Here is a 23,151-nt window from a genome sequence, read left to right on the forward strand (position 1 = left end):
GTTGCTCTCCAAAACCAGAGAAAGGCTGGAGTCGCATGGTAACTGCTCCTAAACCTTGCCCTGACTCTTGGGTTCCTGGAAGAGCAGCTGAGCAGTCGTAGAATAGAATCACAGAATCGTTCAGATTGGAAGGGACCTTAAAGATCATAGAGTTCCAACCCCCCGTGCCACGGGCAGGGACACAATGCCCAGGCCAGGGCAGGTTTGACTCTGAAGGGTCTCTCAACCTTCCCTCCTGAGTCTTGCAACCCAGTCGTTGGGTCAGTAATGGCTATGGTCGTGCCAGTGCGGAAACATCATACTTTTGTTTTCCCAGAAGTTGTTGTGATGTAGGGAAATCTTTGGCTCAATTTGCAACAGACTGTTGGCTCTAAGGTGATGTGGCTGCCCCATCCCTGGAGATGTTCAAGACCAGGCTGGATGGGGCTTTGAGCAACCTGGTCTAGTGGGAGGTGTCCCTGCCCACGGCAGGGGGGTTGGAACTCGATGGTCTTTAAGGTCCTTACCAACCCAAACCATTCTATGATTCTGTGAATGAGGCCCGGGCCTCCAAATTCAGAGGACATTGCAGTGCAGGGGCATCTTATTTCATCCAGTATGGTGAAGCTGGGGGTGACTTTGAGTTGCAGGTTTCCAGCAAATAATTGTATTTACACGTGTGAGGGCCGTGTATCCCCATCCTGTGCCTGTCAGCGTGCAGTCACCGGCTGCTAGTGAAGATCGAATGCGCTTAATGTCTCTGTTCCACCATTTCTGAAGGGAAATACCTGCGAGAGGGGAATGTCACAGCTGGTATGTGCATAAATATGTGAGGACTTTCTTGGTGTTCCTGTGCCTCTGGATTTCTGACAAGTGGTTCATGAGGCTCAGCAGAACCTGCTCTGGCCATGGGGCTGCTCTTAAAGTAAAGCTGTATGAATAAGTACTTATAAATACTTATTATAGCTGTATGAAAAAGTACTTATAAAATTCTCCTTTCTTTCTTTCTTTTTTTTTCTAGGAAGTATTGTGAGTGTGGGCGATCCAAAAAAGAAGTACACGTGTTTTGAGAAGATTGGACAAGGGTTAGTACATGCTCCTTCTCTGTCCTGTCCCTTTCCTTATGCTGAGAAGGAAGCACTGAAACCAGGCTAAGTTACTTTGCTGGAAAAGCTGTTGGTGATGCTTCGGAGAGTTTATTTTGTTTGATTGTTATTTTGTTTTCTTTTTCTTTTGTATTTTTTTTGGGGGGGGGAGGGGGTTGGTTGTTTTGGTGGGTTAACCCCTGCTCTTATCCCCTTCCTGGCAAAGTCTTGAGTCACAGGGACTGGGTTTTTTTGTGTGAATGTGTTTTAATGTAAGAAAATATGACATTAGATGATCAGGTTGCTAAATACAGCTGCAAGCAGGGAAGGAACTGCTTATTTCCAGCATGCAAGACAGTCTTAAACTTACAGATTTGCTTTCTGAATTAACTCTCTTCAAAAAGGGGGTTGTGCCCCTCTTAGCAGGATAGGGGAGAAATAGGGGTTGGGGGGGGAGGTCATAGTGAGGCAAATCAGTGCAGTTCACTGGGAGATCTGCCTTCAGCTCTGTGTGCTGAGGCTCAGACTCCCGTTTCCCTCACTCCAAATGCCACGTTTGTTTACTTTGGCTGATCCTATCTGCTCTGTCATCGTGTTGGGCAGTCTGCGAGCCAGGGCAGTGCAGTCACACCAGTTTAAATGGGATCAACTCACGGTCCTACAAGCTGTGCTTAAGTTGCTGGTTTCGCAGTGAGGGTTTGGATGACCACAGTGTCCCTTATTAGGAACTGTGTTCCCCACAAACTCTCTGGCTTCTGCTCCAACAGCAGTCTTGGCTCAGAAATATTTCAGATTATATTTACCACTGGAATTATTGCATGAAAAGGAATGGGACTGAGAGCACTTCCAAGAGACAAGTAGGAAGGGGCATGTGTTTAGCTCTCAGTCTTGCTACGAGGCACCAATAAGTGGGTTTTTTTTTCCTTTTCTCTCTTTTGTGTAGAGCCTCAGGTACGGTTTACACGGCAATAGATGTAGCTACAGCACAGGAGGTAAGTGCTACCAGAATTCCACAGCAGTGGATTTTGGATTGTGTGCTAAAAGTTCAAGTTGATGCTGCAAAATAAAGACGATTTTTCAAGGGTCGAAGACCTCTTATTTTTAATGTTTCCTTACTAATGAGGCATGGTCTGAGCAGAGAAGTGGTAAAAAATGATTTCCAAAGTTTTGATTCCTCAATCATTTCATATTTGTGAAGAATCTTTCTGTGGCCACAAAGGTTAGGAGCAAACGTTGAGACTGGATAGTTCCTCAGTAGAAGTTTCTCTCTTCATTCCCAAGATTCCCCCCAGTCCCCATTTAAACTCTTTTATGTGCCCTCTGCTCCTTTACTACCTTCTACCTTCCTACACTTGACTTGCAGAGGAATAGTTCATTTCCCACCCTTTGCCCACTTGCTTTCTGCCGTGAAGTTAAGAGACAAGGAATGTCTGTCTTATTTTTTTCCCCATCCTGAATATTGAAAAGTGCCCTGCGTGTTTCATACATAATAAACTAGTAGTGATGGATACGCAGCATCTCCGGAAACAGTTATTGCTAGGTGGAGGATTTTTAAAGAGGAAAGTGTATGCATTATTCCAAATATATTTATGGAAGTCTGCAGCAATGCCTGTCTGCTTTACGTTTGTACAACGTCAGGGTTATCCACCAGCAGATTTCGTATCTGCGCTTTTGAATGAAATTCCTTCACGTCCTTTCCCAACTCCTGAAGAATTAATACGGTTTAATTGCAGCCTCTGGGGAAGGGGTGCTGCATTTATTTTGAAGCAACAGGAAATTTTACAGGAGGAGGAACTCCTTCGATGATTTTCTGCTTTCTTTCTGGACCCCTTCAGGGATGCCCATGTGGGCATTTGAACCCTTATATTAAAACAGACTTAAATCATTCCCATTATGCTAGTGTGATCAGGCCCTGGATTTTTAAATTTGCATTTGGGATTGCTGTAACCTCAGCATGTTGTTGACCTGTTCCTTACTGCGAAGCACGCTGCTGCCGATCCTCAAGGTGAAGGGCCATGCATTTTGGAAGCACTGGAAGGAAACTGCTTGATTTTGCGCTATATGGGAGCCTTGGGCAGCTCCCAGGATTAAGAATACTGAAGATTTTCACTGATGACAACTATTTAGTATAACCACAGAATCACAGAATGATACGGGGTTGGAAGGGACCTCTGGAGAACATCTAGTCCAACCCCCCTGCCAAAGCAGGGCCACCCAGAGCAGGTTGCACAGGAACATGTCCAGGCGGGTTTTGAATGTCTCCAGAGAAGGAGACTCCACCACCTCTCTGGGCAGCCTCTTCCAGGGCTCTGCCACCCTCAAAGGAAAGAAGTTCCTCCTCATGTTTAGGTGGAAGTTCCTGTGTTCAAATTTGTGCCCATTGCTTCTTGTCCTGTCCCTGGGCACCACTGAAAAACACCTGGCCCCATCCTCTTGACACCCACCCTTTAAGTATTTATAAGCGTTGATCAGATCCCCCCTCAGTCTTCTCTTCTCCAGACTAAAAAGACCCAATTCCCTCAGCCTTTTCTCCTAAGAGAGATGCTCCAGGCCCCTCATCATCTTTGTAGCCCTTTTCTGTACCCTCTCCAGCAGTTGCCTGTCCTTCTTGTACTGGGGAGCCCAGAACTGGACACAGTACTCGAGATGGGGCCTCACCAGGGCAGAGTAGAGGGGGAGGATGACCTCCCTCGACCTGCTGGTCACACTCTTCCTGATGCACCCCAGGATGCCATTGACCTTCTTGGCCACAAGGGCACATTGCTGGCTCATGGTCATCCTGTTGTCCACCAGGACTCCCAGGTCTTTTTTCTCAGAGCTGCCCTCCAGCAGGTCAGCCCCCAACCTGTCCTGGTGCAGGGGGTTATTCCTCCCCAGGTGCAGCACCCTACACTTGTCCTTGGCCCTTGTTGAATTTCATATAAACGGCAGCTGTTTATTTTGTATCCTAATGCACGGGACAGTCTTAGATAAGGAAAATGCCCCCGTATGCACTTGGACCATGGGTCTGCCTCTGAACAGGAGTGAAGAAGTACAGGATCCTCTCTGAAGCTCCCTCAGTCTTGGTCTGAGATTTCTTTATCTGCCTCAAATGCCTTCCCCCTCTTCTTCCTCTTTCATTCTGTGGTCCTGCACAAAGAGCAGCATGGGGGTTTTGTTTCAGTCTCCTTTAAGTACTATTTGGCAGCCCCTGTGAATACTGGGAAAAACCAGCATGGTGTCTGTCTGTTCCTGCCTTCTCATGTGTTGGGATTTTTCTATAGTCTCCCCTCCTATAGCATCAGAATGCTAATTGTAGCCATCTATATTGGCTCTCCGTGGCTTGTTTCTTTTAATCTGTGCTTTTGTGAGCTGGAGTTGCTGGCTCCCCTCCATTCGCCTCGGCCTCTTTCCCTGCAAGTGGCAGTTTTGTGAAGGCATAATTACATTTCACTCCCCTTTGCCTAAATATTGTACCAGATACAGTTGGGTTGTAACGTCTGTGGAAGCGTTTCTGCCTCCCGCTGTGCTGAGTGGTCTTACTGATCTGAAGGCTTGTCTGAGGGCCAGGTGCTCTCATGAAATACTGGTTGAAACGTAAGAGTTGAAACGTGTTGTACCCTCCCGTTTTCTGCATATATCCATGCAGAGCAGGCATCCTAGAGCAGGCAGAAACCTCCTACCCGGAGGGCTACCACTGACAAATCCGTCCCTGTTGCCCTTCAGATAAAGCTGAATCCAGTTCACTTATTTTGGGCCTTTTGTCTAAATACTGGCGCTTCTTTCCCCCAGGTCTTGCTGTGACAGAAAGAAATAGAATCATCACCTCGAAGTACTAAGTTTAGGCTACGTTATTTACCTCCTCCATGCATGGCTGCCCTCCTGTAGATTTCTAGCAGCAGAAATTTGCACGAGAGCTGAAAAAAACCACCAAAAAACTTCCAATCAAAAATAAAATTAGTAAGAATCCTTTAAAAAGTAAAAAAAAAATAAATTGACATATCAGTCCATAGTAGTAAGTGGATCTCTTGCTTGTTACCAAGAAGCTGTAGATGGAGATGGCTGTCCAACTGTGACATAAAGGTCCAGTATGAAAATAGAATCATAGAATGCTTCGGGTTGGAAAGGACCTTAAAGATCGTCGAGTTCCAACCCCCTGCCATGGGCAGGGACACCTCCCACTAGACCAGGTTGCTCAAAGCCCCGTCCAACCTGGCCTTAAACACCTCCAGGGATGGGGCATCCACAGCTTCTCTGGGCAAGCTGGGCCAGTGCTTCACCACCCTCACAGGAAAGAATTTCCTCCTAATATCTAATCCAAATCTCCCCTCTTTCAGTTTAAAACCATTACTCCTCATGATATCGCTCTACTCCCTGATCAAGAGTCTCTCCCCATCTTTCCTGTAGGCCCCCTTTAGGGACTGGAGGGGGACTGTAAGGTCTCCCCAGAGCCTGCTCTCCTCCAGGCTGAACACCCCCAACTCTCTCAGCCTGTCCTCACAGCAGAGGGGCTCCAGACCTCGGATCATCTTCGTGGCCCTCCGCTGGACTTGTTCCAACAGGTCCACGTCCTTCCTGTGCTGAAATAGCAATTCCTCTTGTCCTTTTTGGCATTAAGTATCCTCCAGCAAGTCTGGAAATGGACTTGGCTGCAGGAACTCTCAGAGTTTCTACATGGCTGAGCAACCCTTGATAATAAAGTGTTTTCCTGCTTCGTGTGAACATGGGACTAAAATAATCGACGCTGGTACTGCCAGGGTGCTCAGGGACTCCTGTAATAATGCTTTATTTGGTCTTTCTTCACTGCAGGTTGCAATCAAACAGATGAATTTGCAGCAGCAGCCCAAAAAAGAACTGATTATTAATGAAATCCTTGTGATGAGGGAAAACAAGAACCCCAACATTGTCAACTACTTGGACAGGTATGTCATGATTTGAAAAGTTCACTAAGGGACTCAGGAAAGCTTTTGCTTGTCACTGTCTTAAGTGATCCTGATGCAGCTTAAAGCAGGTGTAGGACAACCTTGCACTGTTTAATGCATGTGGCAATGGTGGGGTGGGGTGGCTTGTTGGTCTCTCTCCATGTCCTAGGAGAAACATGTGTCTGAATGGCTATTAGTAGGATATCTCCATTGTCTTTAGAGATGCTGGCAGCAAAGGCAGCAGCAGTTTGCTTTCAGGACTCCGTTTTTCAGCTCTCTCCTTTGCCAAATTTGACACAGCAAGCCATTTCCTTCCTGCTACTAGTGAAGAAATAGAACTAATTTGAACTGTGTTATTTTTATTTTCTTTCGTCTTCTTTCCTCTCCCACTGAGCAATGCTGACATTCTGCTTGCAGAGGAGCAAACTCCTTCCAAGGTTAGACAGTAATCTTGTCCCTGTGTCTGTCCAGTGAGGTTTTCTGCGCGGTAGCGTAAGAATGAAAAAGGTGAATGACATAGAATCATAGAATCATTTCGGTTGGAAGGGATCTTTAAAATCATCGAGTCCAACCATCAACCTAACGCTGACAAAAACCACCACTAAACCATGTTCCTCAGCACCACGTCTGCCCGGCTTTTAAATACCTCCAGGGATGGTGACTCCACCACTGCCCTGGGCAGCCTGTTCCAAGGCTTGACAACCCTTTCAGAGAAGAAGTTTTTCCTAATATCCATCCTAAACCTCCTTTGGCACAATTTGAGGCCATTTTCTCTTGTCCTATCTCCTGTTCCTTGGGAGAAGAGACTGACCCCCCTGGCTACATCCTCCTTTCAGGGAGTTGTAGAGAGCGAGAAGGTCTCCCCTCAGCCTCCTTTTCTCCAGGCTGAACACCCCCAGCTCCCTCAGCCGCTCCTCATAAGAGGTGTGCTCCAGACCCCTCACTTAGGTGTGACCTAGAATCTCCTTTGGAAATCTGAGAGACTATTTGCACGCTTGTTTGCTCTGCCTGTATGTCAAAATCTTATCAGCTGTTTCTTGAACAGATTTCTTTAGCGGGCTTTTAATATCTTAGCCAAAAAAAGCACTTCGTGTATACTGCAGCATCAGTTGCGATGCTGAATTTATATCATGCTGTGTAAAGAGCTGTGAAGAGCTACTTTGTTGAAGGGACAGAAAGTTTGCTCCTGGAATTCTGTGGAAGGGGTGTGGGCACAGGGAAGTGATGCTGGGCAGACACCCTCTTCTTCCAAAGAGCAGAAGGCTATTACCTGTTTAAAATGAAACAAGCGGTAACCAAGAGTTAAGAATTGCATCTGGGCTGAAACTGTTTTTTTTCTCCTAGCTGATTAGAGGCTTTGTTTTGGCAAAACTGTTTGAGAAGCACATTCTTCCCATTGAAGGGAGCGTCTCTGAGTACATGCTCTCACCTTGTCTACCCAGTACATCCCAGCTGCAGGGTGGCTGCACGTCCTGCTGTCTTGTCCAAACTTCCAGCAACAAAAGCTGCTGCTTTTGTCCTCCACTTCCTCTCACTACTCTTTTTCAGAGGGATTAGCTTTTCTTTGAGTGCCGCAAATGGACAGGGCGGCAGCGAGGATGAACATGGGGGGTTCTTGTGCCTATTGTGCCACTTTCAGCTTTGCAATTGCAGGACCCTGTTGCTGGGGAGCCGTGTCCCTCCTGCCTGGCCTGATGGGCCCGTTTGCTTCCTGAGCGCTGAACAGAGCTGATATTTGAACGCCTCTTGCTGGCGTCAGCCGACTGCTGTCGCAGAAGGAAGTATGAGGACGGATGTGTGTGCCTCTGTGGGACCCAATTTATTTTTTGTGATTCTGTTTTGACAGCGTCTCCCCTCCCGAGTTCCTAATGGGAGCTGGAAGGTTGTCATTGGTATAAACCAATGCTTCTCTTTGCCTCAGCTCCTGCCCTTTATGCAAGGGTTTCCTGTGCTTTATTCTCTCTTACCTGCATGACCTACTTAGAATCACAGAATTACAGAATGGTTTGGGTTGGAAGGGACCTTAAAGATCATCGAGTTCCAACCCCCTGCCATGGGCAGGGACACCTCCCACTAGACCAAGTTGCTCAAAGCCCCATCCAGCCTGGCCTTGAACCCCTCCAGGGATGGGGCAGCCACATCTTCTCTGGGCAACCTGTTCAGTGTCTCACCACCCTCACAGCAAAGAATTTACTTGCTTCTGGTTAAGAGGTCTGGCTGGTTTACTCTCCCCCCGCCAAAACAAACATCACTCTGCAAATAGTGTATTGATGCCTCAGACAGCTTTTCTGCTCCAACCTAAGTGACCGGTGTTGTACAAAAGTGTGCTGTGACACTTAATATAATGACATGGCCTAATTCAGCTGTATTTAGGAGCTGAATTTAGAAACATCCAGCTCTGAAGACAGTGATGCTACTTTTTGAGTGCAGACAAGCGGCCACTTGTGCTGAGTTACCTTCTGGAGGTGCCAGTTTCTTTCTACTGCATGAAAGAACAGGTTGGCCCAGGTTGCCCAGAGAAGATGTGGCTGCCCCATCCCTGGAGGTGTTCAAGACCAGGCTGGATGGGGCTTTGAGCAACCTGGTCTAGTGGGAGGTGTCCCTGCCCATGGCAGGTGGGTTGGAACTCGATGATCTTTAAGGTCCCTTCCAACCTGGACCATTCTGTGGTTCTGAAGAAGACCTCAGAGCCCTGCTTGTAAACTCAGGCATCTAACACAGGCAGCAGATGCCCAGTATTAGGCAAAAATCTCCCACCCTTTGGTTTCTTTCTTTCTGAAGAACTCTCCTTAACCATAATATGACCCACAAATCCTCACTTTAAGCGGTAGCCACTGTTGCCCTCACCACAATCCCAAGCTCGACTAGGGCTGGAAGGTCAATGAATAAATCTGAAGATGCCTGACAGTCATGCTACAAGAAATCACTGATTTCTTTCTGGGCTAACATCATGTTTGCCTGTTACTGGTGCAGAAATCCCTAAAGAATTATTTTGCTCTTCTGAGCAAACCCAAATTTTATAGAGTTTATCAATTAAATAGGACTATGATTGGTGTGTGTTTGTGATAGGAAGGGCTTGGTGGACACCTTCCTAAGGTACCTAAGTGGAAGCTGAGGGCCACTTTAAAGGAGCAGACATTACCTGCTCTGGCAGAAGGATGAAGAGAAAGCTGTAGGCCACCTCTTTCTTCCTCAAAGACTTTCATCAGCTGGGTTTTACTGCTAGCCTTGTTTTGGAAGGTGACTGTGGGTGACAAGGTGTGACACCATGCTATGCCTGATGTCACATGGAGAGCAGCACGTAGGTGTATGGACTTCCTGGTGGTGTCTCTGGAACTGGTGAGAGAGTGGTTTTGAGTCATGCCTACAAGAAGGCAGCTCAGTGACTAGAAGTGGCCTCTGCTGCAGGAAGAGAGTGAAAAAATCCCAAAGACAGCACAACAGTCTTCTGAAGTGACATTCGCTGGTGGGGAGCCACCATTAATTCCTCCTCCCTATGTGTTATATCAGATCAATCAGTTATTGAGGTGCCTGGGTCTGGGCACATGCCTTTGGCTGCTCGTGGCACAGCTTCGGTTCACAGTGTGGTTCTTGGCTTGCTCCATCCTTTTTTGGCTGCGGAGAGATACCAGCTTGCTCCCAGCGTGTGCAACCTGAGAGTGTCACGCAGGAGCAGTGGAGCCCATTCTGTCCCCATCCTCGCTGTCAAGTGGATTTGGGCTGCAGAGGGTGGTCCTGGTAATGAAGGGAAGCATTGTGATGTCCAGGGTGGCACTGATTTTTTTAGGGGCAGGAAGGAAAGGTGTGGATGGAGTGGCTTTCAGAGTCTGTTAGAAGGTGGATGACCCACAGAGCTGGCAGGAGTACTTCTGAACACAGTTCTCCTGCTCTTCTGTCACCCCAAGGGGCTGCTGTGCAGGTGATACTGCTTTTGGTGGCATCTGTGATGCTGGGGAAAAAACTGCCAGTGTGTCAGCTTCTCTTCCGTAGTGGAGTTGGAGACCTGTCTGCTCTGGGAGTGTAGCCATATGTCCCTGGGCTCTGTAACCCGAGAGAAGCTCCAGACTCTGACTCTCTGAAGAATTTCAGCGTCACCAAACCAAGATACCATCTTTTTCTCTGATATCAAAAGCTCTCCATAACTGTAATGCTTCTGTCACACAGCTCAGACTACAGTTCTTGATTTGGGGGAGTTTTTTCACGAGCTCAGGTGTTGGCAGTGTGTCATTTTGGGGTCAAAGTGTGCCTTCTGCCCACTCCTGTGATGTCTCACTCATCTCAGTCTGCTTCCACAGAATCACAGAATGGTCCCTTCCAACCCTTTCCAAGGGACCTTCTCTTTGAAGGGACCAACTTCCTATGCCAAGTTGGGCTTAACTTCTTTCTCCTTCACTGTTACTTTCTAGCTAATTGTTCCCTAGAACCTTTTTCCTTTGGCTCTTAGCAAATTCACTCTTCAGCAGGATCAGTGTTTCAGAGCAAAGGAAGCATCTGCTTGATGAACTCTAATGCCCACAGAAGCATTTAATTAGATTCTCTGCCTTCCCTCTTGACTCATCTGTCCGCTTCCTTTAAAAATGGGAGGATAGGCTGAGAAGGTGGGTTTTCAAGCCGATGATTCCTTCCATCAGGAATGTGTCATCCTGATGTATCTGTCATGGAAGATTGTGTTGATGTTTTTCCAGATGGGCCCAAAAAGGCAGAAGTGGTTGGTGGTTTGGGTTTGTTGTTTGTTTTTTTTAAAAATGAGTTAATGCTGAAGTCTTTTTCTCAGGTCTTCTGCTTTTAGACATGAGCACATGACTTCCCAGCAGAGAAGAATATCCCAAATGGCTCAGAACTTGCCCTCATCTCATCTGTCTCCTCCCCATCTTCCTATGGGCCTTTTTGGATGAGACTTGCCCCTTTTGGGCTTTCCTTTTTTTTTTTTATTTTAAGTCTTTAGAGTTGCTTTTACATCCAGCAAGATGTTCTCATTTGCCCTTACGAATGGCTCTGAATTTTTCAGCCAAAATCCCAAACTAATTTGGTTGCATAAAAAAGATCGAGGTGATTTTCAAATGCAGGATTCCTTAAAGAAAAGTGTTCTTTCTCAGTTGTTTGAGGGCAGCCATCCATCATGTCACCCAGGATTGTCCCTGGGCCTAGACAAACTAAGCAGTTGCTTAGGGCAGCAGGATGACAGTGGTGATGAAGCCACCTCTTCTCATGCAAGAGGCCTCAAAAGCCATGCCATGTGCCAAATGTCTGGGCTACACTTCAGATATTGGACCTCCTTCTTGACCAGTAGCTCTTCCCCTTCTCTCCCAGCAGCAGCAGGAGTGGTAAGGTTGGAGTCTCCATCTTAGCCTGGGCTCTTTCCATGGCAGGAAAAATTCAGCCTTGCTTTTATGGCCAGGAAACTTAGAATCATAGAATCATCTGGGCCGGAAGGGACCTTCAAACGTCATCTAGTCCGACCCCCCCTGCAGTCAGCAGGGACAACCCCAACTAGACCAGGTTGCCCAGGGCCTCGTCGAGCCTCACCTTGAATGTCTCCAGGGAAAGGACCTCAACCACCTCCCTTGGCAACCTGTTCCAGTGCTCCTCCACCCTCATGGTAAAGAACTTATTCCTAATGTCTAATCTAAATCTGCTTTTTTCCAGTTTAAAGCCATTACCCCTTGTTCTGTCACTGCCGGCCTTTGTAAACAGACTGTCTCCAGCCTTCCTGTAGGCCTCCCTCAGGTACTGGAAGGCCGCTATGAGGTCTCCCTGGAACCTCCTCTTCTCCAGGCTGAACAACCCCAGCTCCCTCAGTCTGTCCTCGTAGCAGAGGTGCTCCAACCCCCTGATCGTTTTGGTGGCCTTCCTCTGGACCCTCTCTATCAGGTCCACGTCCTTTCTATATTGAGGGCTCCAGACCTGCACACAGTGCTCCAGGTGAGGTCTCACCAGAGTAGAGTGAAGTGGCAGAATCACTTCTCTGGATCTGCTGGCAACACTTCTCTTGGTGCAGCCCAGGATGTGATTGGCCTTCTGGGCTGCAAGTGCACATTGCCTGCTCATGTCCAGCTTCTCCTCCATCAACACCCCCAAGTCCCTTTCCTCAGGGCTGCTTTCTAATACCTCATCCCCCAGTCTGTAGTTATACCGAGGATTGTTCCGGCCCAGGTGCAGAACCCTATATTTGCTCTTGTTGAACCTCATGAGGTTCACCTGGGCCCACCTCTCCAGCCTGTCCAGGTCCCTCTGGATGACATCCCGTCCCTCTGGTGTATCGACAAGACCACACAGCTTGGTGTCATCTGCAAACTTGCTGATTGTGGACTCCATCCCTCTGTCTATATCATTGATAAAAATGTTGAACAGTACCGGTCCCAGCACAGACCCTTGAGGGACACCGCTTGTCACTGCTCTCCATCTGGACTTAAAGCCATTAAGTACTACCCTCTGGATGCGACCATCCAGCCAATTCTTTATCCACTGAACCGTCCACCCAGTGGACGTCCACTTGTAGCCTGCTTTCCCATTACCTCGACTTTCTGCACTCACTGTTCTCTCTGCTCATTCAGGTTGTGATCCCAGAAAGTTCCACGTGTACCTGGTGCCCCAGTGCTGTTAAAAACGCTGCTCAAGCCTCACGGTTTCTCTGCACCTTCTAAGACAGATTTAAAACCAAGTGCATTCTGGCCAGGTGAACAGTGACATGCTCATAATTCCTGATTTTAAAATCTGGTTTTGGCTCTTCAGTTACCTTGTAGGAGAAGAGCTCTGGGTGGTCATGGAGTACTTGGCAGGAGGCTCCCTAACAGACGTTGTGACAGAGACCTGCATGGACGAGGGACAAATCGCAGCTGTGTGCCGAGAGGTAAAGCAGCGCTGGCACTCGCAGGGAGCTGTGATTGGGACAGGGTCATGGGCTCCACCAGAAGAGTTGTCTCCAGCTTCTGTAACACAACAGTCGCTCTTTCAGAGGCTGGATTTCCTCTGGGAGGTTACAACATACAATCCGAATGCCAGCCTAATATACTTCACCCTAGAGGGGGGACTGGAATGCAAAATGGGGTTGGAATCCCCCTGGTTATGCCCGTTCTCCAGGTCTTTTGGAACTAACTTGTCCTCTAGGACCTGCAGATCCCCGTGGGTTATCCCTCTGTAGCCCTGCACATACTGAATATGTGAAAGACTCTAAGACACTAAGCCCTTGCTACTCAAAATGCGCATTGTTAGAGCCCATTAGTTGGCTAATTGTGGCTGGTGAATGATTTCATGCACAGTAAGAATATCTCAATTATTTTCTTTATTTTTTTCCAGTGTCTCCAAGCTCTGGAATTCCTCCATTCAAATCAAGTTATTCACAGAGACATCAAGAGTGACAACATCCTGCTGGGAATGGATGGCTCTGTCAAACTAAGTATGTGGGGAACAGCGCTGGGGATGACTTGAATTATCAACCCAGGCCTGTTAATCTGCTCTGGGCCAGGCCTGGTGGGGAGACTGGTGTTTGAGATTCTTGATGCTGTGGCTTGAAGAGGCTATAGAAATGCTCCTGTAGGTATTTTTGTGGCATTAGTTTTAATGGAGATTCACAAGCGTGAATCCTTGTGAAGTGATACCAGACTCCAAGTGAGGTGTGGGGTTTGTTTAGCTTGGGGCCATCTGTTTTTGTGGACTAAAATAACAGTATTTTAATGTTACTCCAGTCTACAAAGGTGTGTTTGAAGGTGTAGGGCCAGAAATCTTTATTTGTGAGCTGTCTTTTCCATCTGGAAAATACTGCAGGTACTTGGGGGGCAGGAGGAGTGGAGGGAGAATTGAAAACGGTGTAAACTAGAAAACATTTAATCTTACACCAACCCAGACTGGACTCGAAACGTTGCTTCCTCCTTGCGTTATCACCAGTAATGAAGACCTTGAGACTGTCCTGCCCCTCGGGTGCTGAGGTAGCTGTTGTGCTTGTCGTTACCCGTGCAGAGATAAGTCTGGAAGCCAGCGAATAATTATCTTCCACCTATAGCTTTAACAAAATTGTGCTCCCTTTCTCTTCTTCTCAGTTCCCTTGGCTGGCACCCAACAGGCATAAATAAGTCTATTTTTGTCAGCAGTGATAGCAGATATGACTCAAAATTCACACAGTGCAGATATGCTGAGTAAGAAGGTGGTTTTTTTTTTTTTTTTTTGCACATAATTGCTTTTTAGACTAAAGCTGTACTTTGGTACAGTCAGGTCTCTGGAGTGTTGGTGATGAATAGCTCATCGGGGCCAAAGTGCTCTGTTCTTCTGGAATAACTTTTTTGAGCACAACATGCAGGTACCGGGCTGGAGTTTAAAGTTGGAAAAGTCCCCGTGGATATGATGCAGTGACCTTCTGGACTTGAGCTGCTTATTGGCTCTGCTGGAAATCTGCTCTGTTTATGAACCATATGTACCTTTCCTGGTTGTTAGCTTTGACGAAAACTCAGCTAGGGCTCAGTTTGATTTTCATCATTCTGCCTAAAATTAAACCCGTGGTTCCGCAGGGGGTTAGGATGGGCAGTGCGTCTTGCTGTGTTGATTCTGCTGAACTCACAAGAACTGGATTAGGGGGTTTTTTTGGTAAGTCAAATACAAATAAGACCTAGGGCCCAGCAATCTTTATGTGAAGGCTCTCCATCTTTCTGTCTGTTCGAAGACAATAATCAGTATGGATTTAGATACTTTAAATTTATTCTGAACACTGTTTGCTCTGTAAAGCAAATCCTGTTTGAGGGATGATATATCCGCTGGGCAAGTAACATCTCTGGGACTGAAAATACCACCAGACGATACAGTGTGTGGGTTGGGGGGTGTTTCTTGATCAGACTGTGCATTAATTTCTATTTTCACATACCCAGGGGCAGTCTTTAGACCATATATTACATAGGGTATTACAGCTGTGCGATGCTGCGAACAGAGTCAACTGTCTCAACACCCCTATACGGTTATTTACTGATCCCCATCCTTCACATCAGTGAGTCAGCAGCTCTGTAATCCTCATGGCCTCAGTGAGGCAGATCTAGAAATTTACTTCTCAACACTGTCTTCTAGATTAGCCACAAACCCTCCCCTCCTTTCACAGGTGCAACCAGATGTTGGGGCAGGGTAACTTGTACTACAGCTCTGGCATCAGTAAGCATTGATTTTGGAGAAACTTGCTGATTTCTTTCTGTTTCTTCCCCTCCCTCTTTAATTTTCCAGCTGACTTCGGCTTCTGCGCCCAGATCACTCCTGAGCAGAGCAAACGCAGTACCATGGTGGGGACCCCGTACTGGATGGCACCTGAAGTGGTGACGCGCAAAGCCTATGGGCCCAAAGTGGATATCTGGTCGCTGGGGATCATGGCCATCGAGATGATCGAAGGAGAGCCTCCCTACCTCAACGAGAACCCTCTGAGAGTAAGTAACCATCTTTTGCCCTCAGGTCTTAGAATCATAGAATGGTTTGGGTTGGAAGGGAGCTTAAAGATCATCCAATTCCAATGCCCCTGCCATGGCCAGGGACACCTCCCACTAGACCAGGTTGCTCAAAGCCCCATCCAGCCTGGCCTTGAACACTTCCAGGGATGGGGCATCCACAGCTTCTCTGGGCAACCTCTTCCAGTGTCTCACCACTCTCAGAGTGAAAAATTTCTTCCCGATATCTCATCTAAATCTCGTGTCTTTCAGTTTAAAACCATTACCCCTCATCCTGTTGCTCCACTCCCTGAACAAGAGTCCCTCCCTATCTTTCCTGAAGCCCCTTAGAGCCCCTTCCAGTACCTTAAGGTCTCCCTGGAGCCTTCTCTTCTCCAGGCTGAACACCCCCAACTCTCTCAGCCTGTCCTCACAGCAGAGGGGCTCCAGCCCCAGGATCTTCATGGCCTCCTCTGGACTCGTTCCAACAGGTCCATGTCCTTCCTGTGCTGAGGACTCCAAAGCTGGAGGCAGTATTCCAGGTGGGGTCTCATGAGAGCAGAGGGGCAGAATCCCTTCCCTAGACGTGCTGGCCACCTGCCTCAACCTGCTGGCCATCTTCCTCATCCTGCCGGCCAGAATCACCTGCTGACCTGCAGGCTCAGTCTTCACTGTGACTGTTGGTGAAACTGGGCTCTAAAGGAGGCAGGTGAATCCTCCACTGTGGTTTCACCACCTGCAGCCTCATAGCTCCATAGATGTCACAGTGAGAAGATTGAGATAGTTTTAGTTAAAAGCCATAGTTTGCTCTAGGTAGCAGAGGTGTGAGTTCTTCCTGTTGCAGACCCTCTGGTCACCTCTGATGAGTTACATCATGCACTGTCATGATGTCCCACTTTCCAGAGATGCTGATAGAGGTGGAAAGAGTACCTGGTGGCACCAAAGCAGCTGACTTCTTGAATCCTTGTGCCTTGTGAGTAGGGAAGAGTTCTCCTTAGGTTCAAAAATATGGCACACTGCTAATTCTATAAATAAAGCTTTTTCCTACTGGCAGGTTGTTCCGCCTTGCATGCTCCAAATTAAGCTACAAGCTTAATAAGTCTTTAGACAGGGCTCCTGATGTCCCTCCCTTCTTTAGTTTTTAATGAAAGGGGAGATGCTGTCACGTTGTAACTGCACTTAGTATAAGCCAGGTTTATGGCTTCTCCTTCAGCCGCACAGGATGAGGGGATCTAGAAAAATTCTGTTTATTCTTCTGTCTCCATCTCTTGCACTGGAAGTGATTTTTGGGAGAGAAGAGCAGCAGCAAAGAAGAGGGGAAGGAAAGAAAGTGGGTGTTGAGTTAAAAGACGGTCATTAAGCAACAGTACTTTGGCCTCATTTAACTCAACTTGTGCCAATTCCCAGGCTGTCAGACTGCTCCCATGGGATGTGCTGAGTGACGTGCTGAAAGGACCTGCATATTAACGGGTCTCTGACATATTTCCGTTTCCTTTGAAAATCCATCCTGGAAGTTTCTTGCATGAAATCCTGAAATGGATGGATTCTGACCCCCTGGATTCTCAGAGGGGTGTGCGTGTAAATGCTTCATCCCCGAGCAGAAGCAGAACTGCTTGTTTCTGCAGGAGGTTAAAAGCTGCTTGAGGGTCTCCTGGACATCACTGTAAGGAGCCAACTACATCTTTATCGTACTGACTTTTCAGGCCTTGTGAGCTCAGGCAAAGTACCCACAGAACAAAATCTCCCATTTATTCAGGGGTACCTCCCCATGAGGATATAGTTATTGCAGAGTAGAGTCATGCCAGTTAACTTCCCTATGTAAACACAGTCTGGAATGTTGTTTTTGTCCTCCTAATCCCTTGAGAGGGCTGCAGGATCCAAACCCAGATTAGGAGGGTAAAACAATAAAGGATTGGATCCCCTCCACATAAAAATAGGGCTGGCAGCCTTTCTGTTGGCTGAAACTTAAGCATTGATTAGTCACCCTGATAAGGTGGGGTTTTTTTCCTCCCCATTGAACTGGGGGGAGGGAGAGAAGAAATGGGTGTCTCTGTAAATCCAGAGATGGAATCTAACCTTCATAATTTCCTGTTTCTTTGGTGCTTGTTTTTACTTCAGGCCCTGTATCTCATTGCTACTAACGGGACTCCAGAACTGCAGAATCCGGAAAAGCTTTCATCCATATTCCGAGACTTCTTAAATCGCTGTCTGGAAATGGACGTGGAAAAGAGAGGTTCTGCGAAAGAGCTGCTACAGGTAGGTGATGGGGAAGAGGAATGGAACGGGGTGATGGGGAATCAACTTAAGCAGATGTCATCTACCTTGACTTCAGCAAGGCTTTTGACACTGTCTCCCATAACATCCTCATTGGGAAACTAAGGAAGTGTGGGCTGGATGAGGGGACAGTGAGGTGGATTGAGAACTGGCTGTGTGACAGGACCCAAAGGGTAATGATTAATGGAACAGGTTCAAGCTGGAGGCCTGTAACCAGTGGTGTCCCCCAGGGGTCAATACTTGGTCCAGTCCTGTTCAACATATTCATCAGCGACCTGGACGAGGGGACTATCCTCAGCAAGTTTGCTGATGATACCAAACTGGGAGGGGTGGCTGACACCCCGGAGGGCCGTGCTGCCATCCAGAGAGACCTGGACAGGCTGGAGAGCTGGGCAAGGAAGAACCTCATGAGGTTCAACAGGGAAAAGTGTAGGGTCCTGCACCTGGGGAAGAAGAATGTTATGCACCAGTACACGTTAGGTGTGGACCTGCTGGAGTCAAGTTCTGAAGAGAAAGATCTGGGGGTCCTGGTAGACAGCAAAATGACAATGAGCAAGCAGTGTGCTCTTGTGGCCAGGAAGGCCAACGGAATCCTGGGCTGCATAGGGAAGAGTGTGGCCAGTAGGTCGAGGGAAGTCATTCTCCCTCTCTACTCTGCACTGGTGAGGCCACAACTGGAATACTGCGTCCAGTTCTGGGCTCCCCAGTTCAAGAGGGATAGGGAACTACTGGAGAGAGTCCAGCGAAGGGCAACGAGGATGATTAGGGGATTGGAGCATCTCCCTTATGAAGAAAGGCTGAGAGAGCTGGGACTCTTTAGCCTGGAGAAGAGAAGGCTGAGGGGAGACCTTATCAATGCTTATAAGTATCTGAAGGGTGGGTTGAAGGAGGAGGGAGCCAGACTCTTTTCAGTGGTTGCCAGTGAGAGGACAAGGGGCAACGGGCACAAGCTGGAACATGGGAGGTTCCACTCAAATATGAGAAAAAACTTCTTCACAGTGAGGGTGCCAGAGCCCTGGAACAGGCTGCCCAGGGAGGTTGTGGGGTCCCCTTCTTTGGAGATTTTCAAGACCCTCCTGGATGCAGTCCTGAGTAACATGCTCTGACATGCTCTGGGCAATCCTGCTTTGGCAGGGGAGTTGGACTAGATGATCTTTATGGTCCCTTCCAACTCTAAAAATTCAGTGAAATTCAGTAATCGTGCAATGCCCAGTGAGGCCAGGGTCATGGAAAGATCTTGTTTGGGGTCTTAAATACTGCACCAGCTGAAGGCACAAGCACAGCTAAGGTAACCTGCCAGAAAAAAAAAAAAAACACGAACAACCCCCAAAACCTGAATCTATAATTAAATGTTAACAGACTACACCCTATTTATGCTGTCCTTGCTACTAGCAGCAGCTGTGCAGCGTGTTCTGTAACCAGCCTTATGTGCGCTGGCAGCCCAGAAAGCCCCCCGCATCCCGAAGCTGCATCAAAAGAAGTGTGGCCAGCAGAGAGAGCGGGGTGGAGATTCTGCCCCTCTGCTCTGCTCTGGTGGGACCCCACCTGGAGCACAGTGTCCAGCTTTGGAGTCCTCAGCACAGGACCTGTTGGAGCAGGGCCAGAGGAGACCACGGAGATACTGGGAGGGCTGGAGCCCCTCTGTTGTGAGGACAGGCTGAGGGAGTTGGGGTTGTTCAGCCTGGAGAAGAGAAAGTTCCAGGGAGACCTTAGAGCCCCTTCCAGTCCCTAAAGGGGGCCTACAGGAGAGATGGGGAGGGACTCTTTATGAGGGAGTGGAGTGATAGAACGAGGGGTAACAGTTTTAAACTGAAAGAAGGGAGATTTAGATGAGATAATAGGAAGAAATATTTTCCTGTGAGGGTGATGAGGCACTGGAACAGGTTGCCCAGAGAAGCTGTGGCTGCCCCATCCCTGGAGGTGTTCAAGGCCAGGTTGGACGGAGCTTTGAGCAACCTGGTCTAGTGGGAGGTGTCCCTGCCCATGGCAGGGGGGTTGGAACTGGATGATCTTTAAGGTCCCTTCCAGCTCTAACCATTCTATGATTCTGTGATTCTAATTGCTGTGCCCCAGGCCTGCCAAATGCTGAGCCCCTTAATTCCCACAGCTTCTTCACACAGCTGGCCCTGATACCTGGATGTGTTGTCATGGTCTGACCATGCTCGTTCCCATTTGGACAGCAGGAGGGATTCTAGCTATTGAATGTTCTGGTTGTTTCCCTTCTGGTGGAGGGGTCACAAAGCTCTTTGGAATATGCATGACTTGTGTTAACTGGAGCAGTTTGGTGTTACAACACTTTGCCAGATAATATACCTTACCAGATGTGATGGAACAAAGCTTGTGAGATATCTTAATCATAGAATGGTCTGGGTTGGAAGGAACCTTTAAAGATCCAACCCCCCCTGCCATGGGCAGGGACACCTCCCACTAGGCCAGGTTGCTCAAAGCCCCATCCAACCTGACCTTGGCCACTTCTAATGATGGGGCATCCACAACTTCTCTGGGCAACCTGTACCAGTGTCCATCACCTTATCAACAGTTACTGAAAACCTGGTGTCTTAGTCTGAACTCGGGGTGAAAAGGGAGGGTGAAGCTGCCAGGCTTTTTACTGACATGGATGAGAGGGGTGGTTTGTGTGTTCCTTCTGTCAAATTTACCATAGGGGTGGAAAATGTAGATCTTTGTAAAATAAATCTGTGATCGGGGGCACTCAGATCTCAACTGTGAGACAGTTCCCATTTTTGTTTTCCCTTCTTTCTACTAGTTTGTGTAGTGGATGCAGTTTTGGATGTGTTGCTGCTGTATCAATCTGTAATGAAGCATTAATCACTGGCAGAATAGCAGTAGTTGAAAGATCACTTTTTCTCCTGGACTTCCCAGCCCCAAAATACCAGAAAGCAGTAATGTTCTGTTCCTTGGAGCAGGAGAACATATTGACTGTAACATTTCTGCCTGTTTTTAACTACCCTTTAGCCTCTGATTCTTTTTTTTTCCTTCCATCTCTGAAGCACATTGCCTTGGGTGATTGATCCCTTCTGATGCTCAGAAGTCCTGTGGGATATGGTTGCTTTTTGTTTTCAGAACAGCTTGTGAACTTGCCCTACGTGCCCTTGCTCTCATCTGAGAGCTGTTTAATAATCAATATTGTTTTACTTAACAGAACACCTTGTGCAGGAGACTGAATGGTTCTGTGTTGCTGCCCTCCTAAATTCCAGCTGCTTTGCAAATTTCTAGTACCCGTAGAAGGCCAAGGCAATGCTTCCACCAAACCTGTGATAATAGGGAAGAGAGAAATGCGAGGTGATTCCTGAAGGAAGCCCTGTGCCCTGTGTTAGAACCGCACAGGTTGTTTTTTCTACACCTTCCTTCCATACAGAATTCCAGTATAGATTTCACAAGACTTCATAATTCGCCGGGGGAATTTGCTGAGTTTTGTGCGGTCTTGAACATGTACAAACATTGGGGAATGTACATGTGTTGGGTGCAAATCTATTCATCGCTTCAGGCGAGCCCCAAAAGTTTGTGGTGGTAACAGCCCTTTCAGTTTCACCCCTTCAGAGATTAGAGTAGGTTGTTAGAATTCGCGTGGGTCTGGGTGCCAGTATTTTGAGTAGCCGGTAGATTTCTGGGGCATGTTCTGAAAAATTTAACCCTTTTTTCTTTTTTTTCTTCTTCCTAGCACCAGTTCCTGAAAATTGCCAAGCCTCTGTCTAGTCTCACTCCTCTGATTCTTGCAGCGAAAGAGGCGGCCAAGAACAACCATTAAAGCGGTGGAGTCGGCACAGTCGTCGCGTCAAAACTTTTAGGTGTTCGTTTCAGAGACTAAAATTATTCAGGATTACCTGCCCCTCTCCCCTTCTACTCCTGCTTCACAGGGGTGTTCTTAAAACTTTGATCTGCCCCGAAGGGTGGCAGAAGTTTTGCTCACTGAATGTGGAAGGGCACCCAACAGGGCCACTCCTGCTCTTACGTAGGGAACCGTCTTCCCATCCTCGTGATGGGGGCGAGAGGGGAAGAGTCTCTTCCGTGGTTGAGAAAGTCTTTCTGAGAACGTCTTAACCTGACCTACACGTAGCGAAGCCATTTGGTTTTCCTATTTCTTACTGTTGTTTATTTAAAAAAAAAAAAACCAAAACAAAAAAAACGAAACGTGGAGCCTTAGACCGTGTTTATCTTAATAAATTAAATCTTTTGCTGGCCGGACTCTTCCTGCTTCTGGCAAGCTGCTGTTACACCGCTGAGGCTGCTCTGTGCTTTGGGTGACTCGAGGAGGCAGCAGGAACGTCAACAGCTGTAACAACTGAGAGGGGAAGGAGGGTGTGAACACGCACATCTCCTGGAACGCTGCTGGATTCTTCGAGGGAGCGTGGAGAAGGCCTCTGCGTGCTTCCCGCAGCCGCTGGAGAACTTAATTCACGGATGATCTTTTTGCCAAATTGTGCGAACTGGGGACGCCTCTCCCCTTTTAGTCTCAACTCCACTAGTTAAATCTCAAACATTACAGATGTTCTAGAAGGTAAATTTCCTGGAAAAAATTGACGAGAGAGCTCTTTTAGGGTTATTTTATCAGCGCTATGAGGCTTCTTAGAGACCCTTGCCCTGTATGATAAAGCAAACAGAGCAATTACTGTTATAAAGATAAGATTTGCCTGCAAAATGATGTTGATGTTGTTTCTTAGAGCAAATCCAGTGGAAAACAAACTGATCGCGGATGCTGCTTTCTTGGAGACGTGGGGACATTAATTTTTTTTTTTTTTTGAAATTATAGTGGTTTCTTTATGCTACTGATTCCTTTGGTTGCTAATAGTCTGAAAACAACAGGAAACCTGGAACTACTAGAGGGATTGGTTGTAAACACTGGGCTTATGTTCAACTGTATACTGATTTTTTTTTTTTTTTAATAAAATGAACTGCTGCGTTTCTTAACTTGGGGCTGAGGAAGGATTGGAGAATTCACTGTCACCAGACAAATCTGTCGGATGAGATTATTGTCGGTATTGTCACCAAGTGCTTGAAAGTGTTGGGTGAAGTAGTACAACCTTGTCTCTTACCTCTTCCTCTGTAGCCCTTTGGGATAGCAAGTGGCTCTCAAGGGAGTATATACATAGAGAAAATCGATAAAAGATCTGTATTATAACTGGGGGAGCTGCTTTCTCTGTTCTGCTTTGGTCATTTTTGGGGTGAGTTTAAAACAGTTCTGGAGTAACCGCTCATCTCCCATCAAAGCCCTGGTGTTGCACAGAAACTCATTCCTGCTTCTTGCTGGGACCTGCTGCTGGCTCAGCCCTTTCCTCCCTGCGCCTGGGTTTTAATTCAAATCTATTTTTCCTATTTGCTTTGCTCCACAATTCGTAACAGCTCTTACACTAGTTTTACCGGGTGTAGATAGAGTTTGTGAGGTCTGTGGGGTTTGTGAGGTTTGCTTCTGTGGTGCCTTCTCCCATCCTTTGTGCTCCAGAACGGTCACCGTTTGACACAAGGCTGAGGTCCATTGCCAAAATCTGCAGTCTCTCTCCCTTT

General features: G+C 47.4%; 1 protein-coding gene across 8 annotated transcripts in view; it reads left to right on the forward strand.

Annotated features, from left to right (window-relative positions):
- Positions 1–22,555, forward strand: part of PAK1 (p21 (RAC1) activated kinase 1) — a 44,980-nt gene extending 22,425 nt beyond the window's left edge. For 3 of the 8 annotated variants that reach the window (XM_074160366.1, XM_074160374.1, XM_074160419.1), the window contains 8 exons: positions 1,001–1,064; positions 2,008–2,056; positions 5,853–5,965; positions 12,698–12,815; positions 13,262–13,361; positions 15,164–15,360; positions 17,476–17,613; positions 21,311–21,747. In XM_074160366.1, coding sequence (XP_074016467.1) covers positions 1,001–1,064; positions 2,008–2,056; positions 5,853–5,965; positions 12,698–12,815; positions 13,262–13,361; positions 15,164–15,360; positions 17,476–17,613; positions 21,311–21,397 — 866 coding nt within the window. In that variant the 3' untranslated portion in view covers positions 21,398–21,747. Of the gene's footprint in view, positions 1–1,000; positions 1,065–2,007; positions 2,057–5,852; positions 5,966–12,697; positions 12,816–13,261; positions 13,362–15,163; positions 15,361–17,475; positions 17,614–21,310 lie in introns of all 8 variants that reach the window. The other 5 variants (XM_074160383.1, XM_074160410.1, XM_074160402.1 and 2 more) reach the window with 5 other exon arrangements.
- The last annotated feature ends 596 nt before the right edge of the window (positions 22,556–23,151 follow it).

Source organism: Numenius arquata, chromosome 1 (assembly GCF_964106895.1).
Source record: "Numenius arquata chromosome 1, bNumArq3.hap1.1, whole genome shotgun sequence".
Classification (NCBI taxonomy): domain Eukaryota; kingdom Metazoa; phylum Chordata; class Aves; order Charadriiformes; family Scolopacidae; genus Numenius; species Numenius arquata.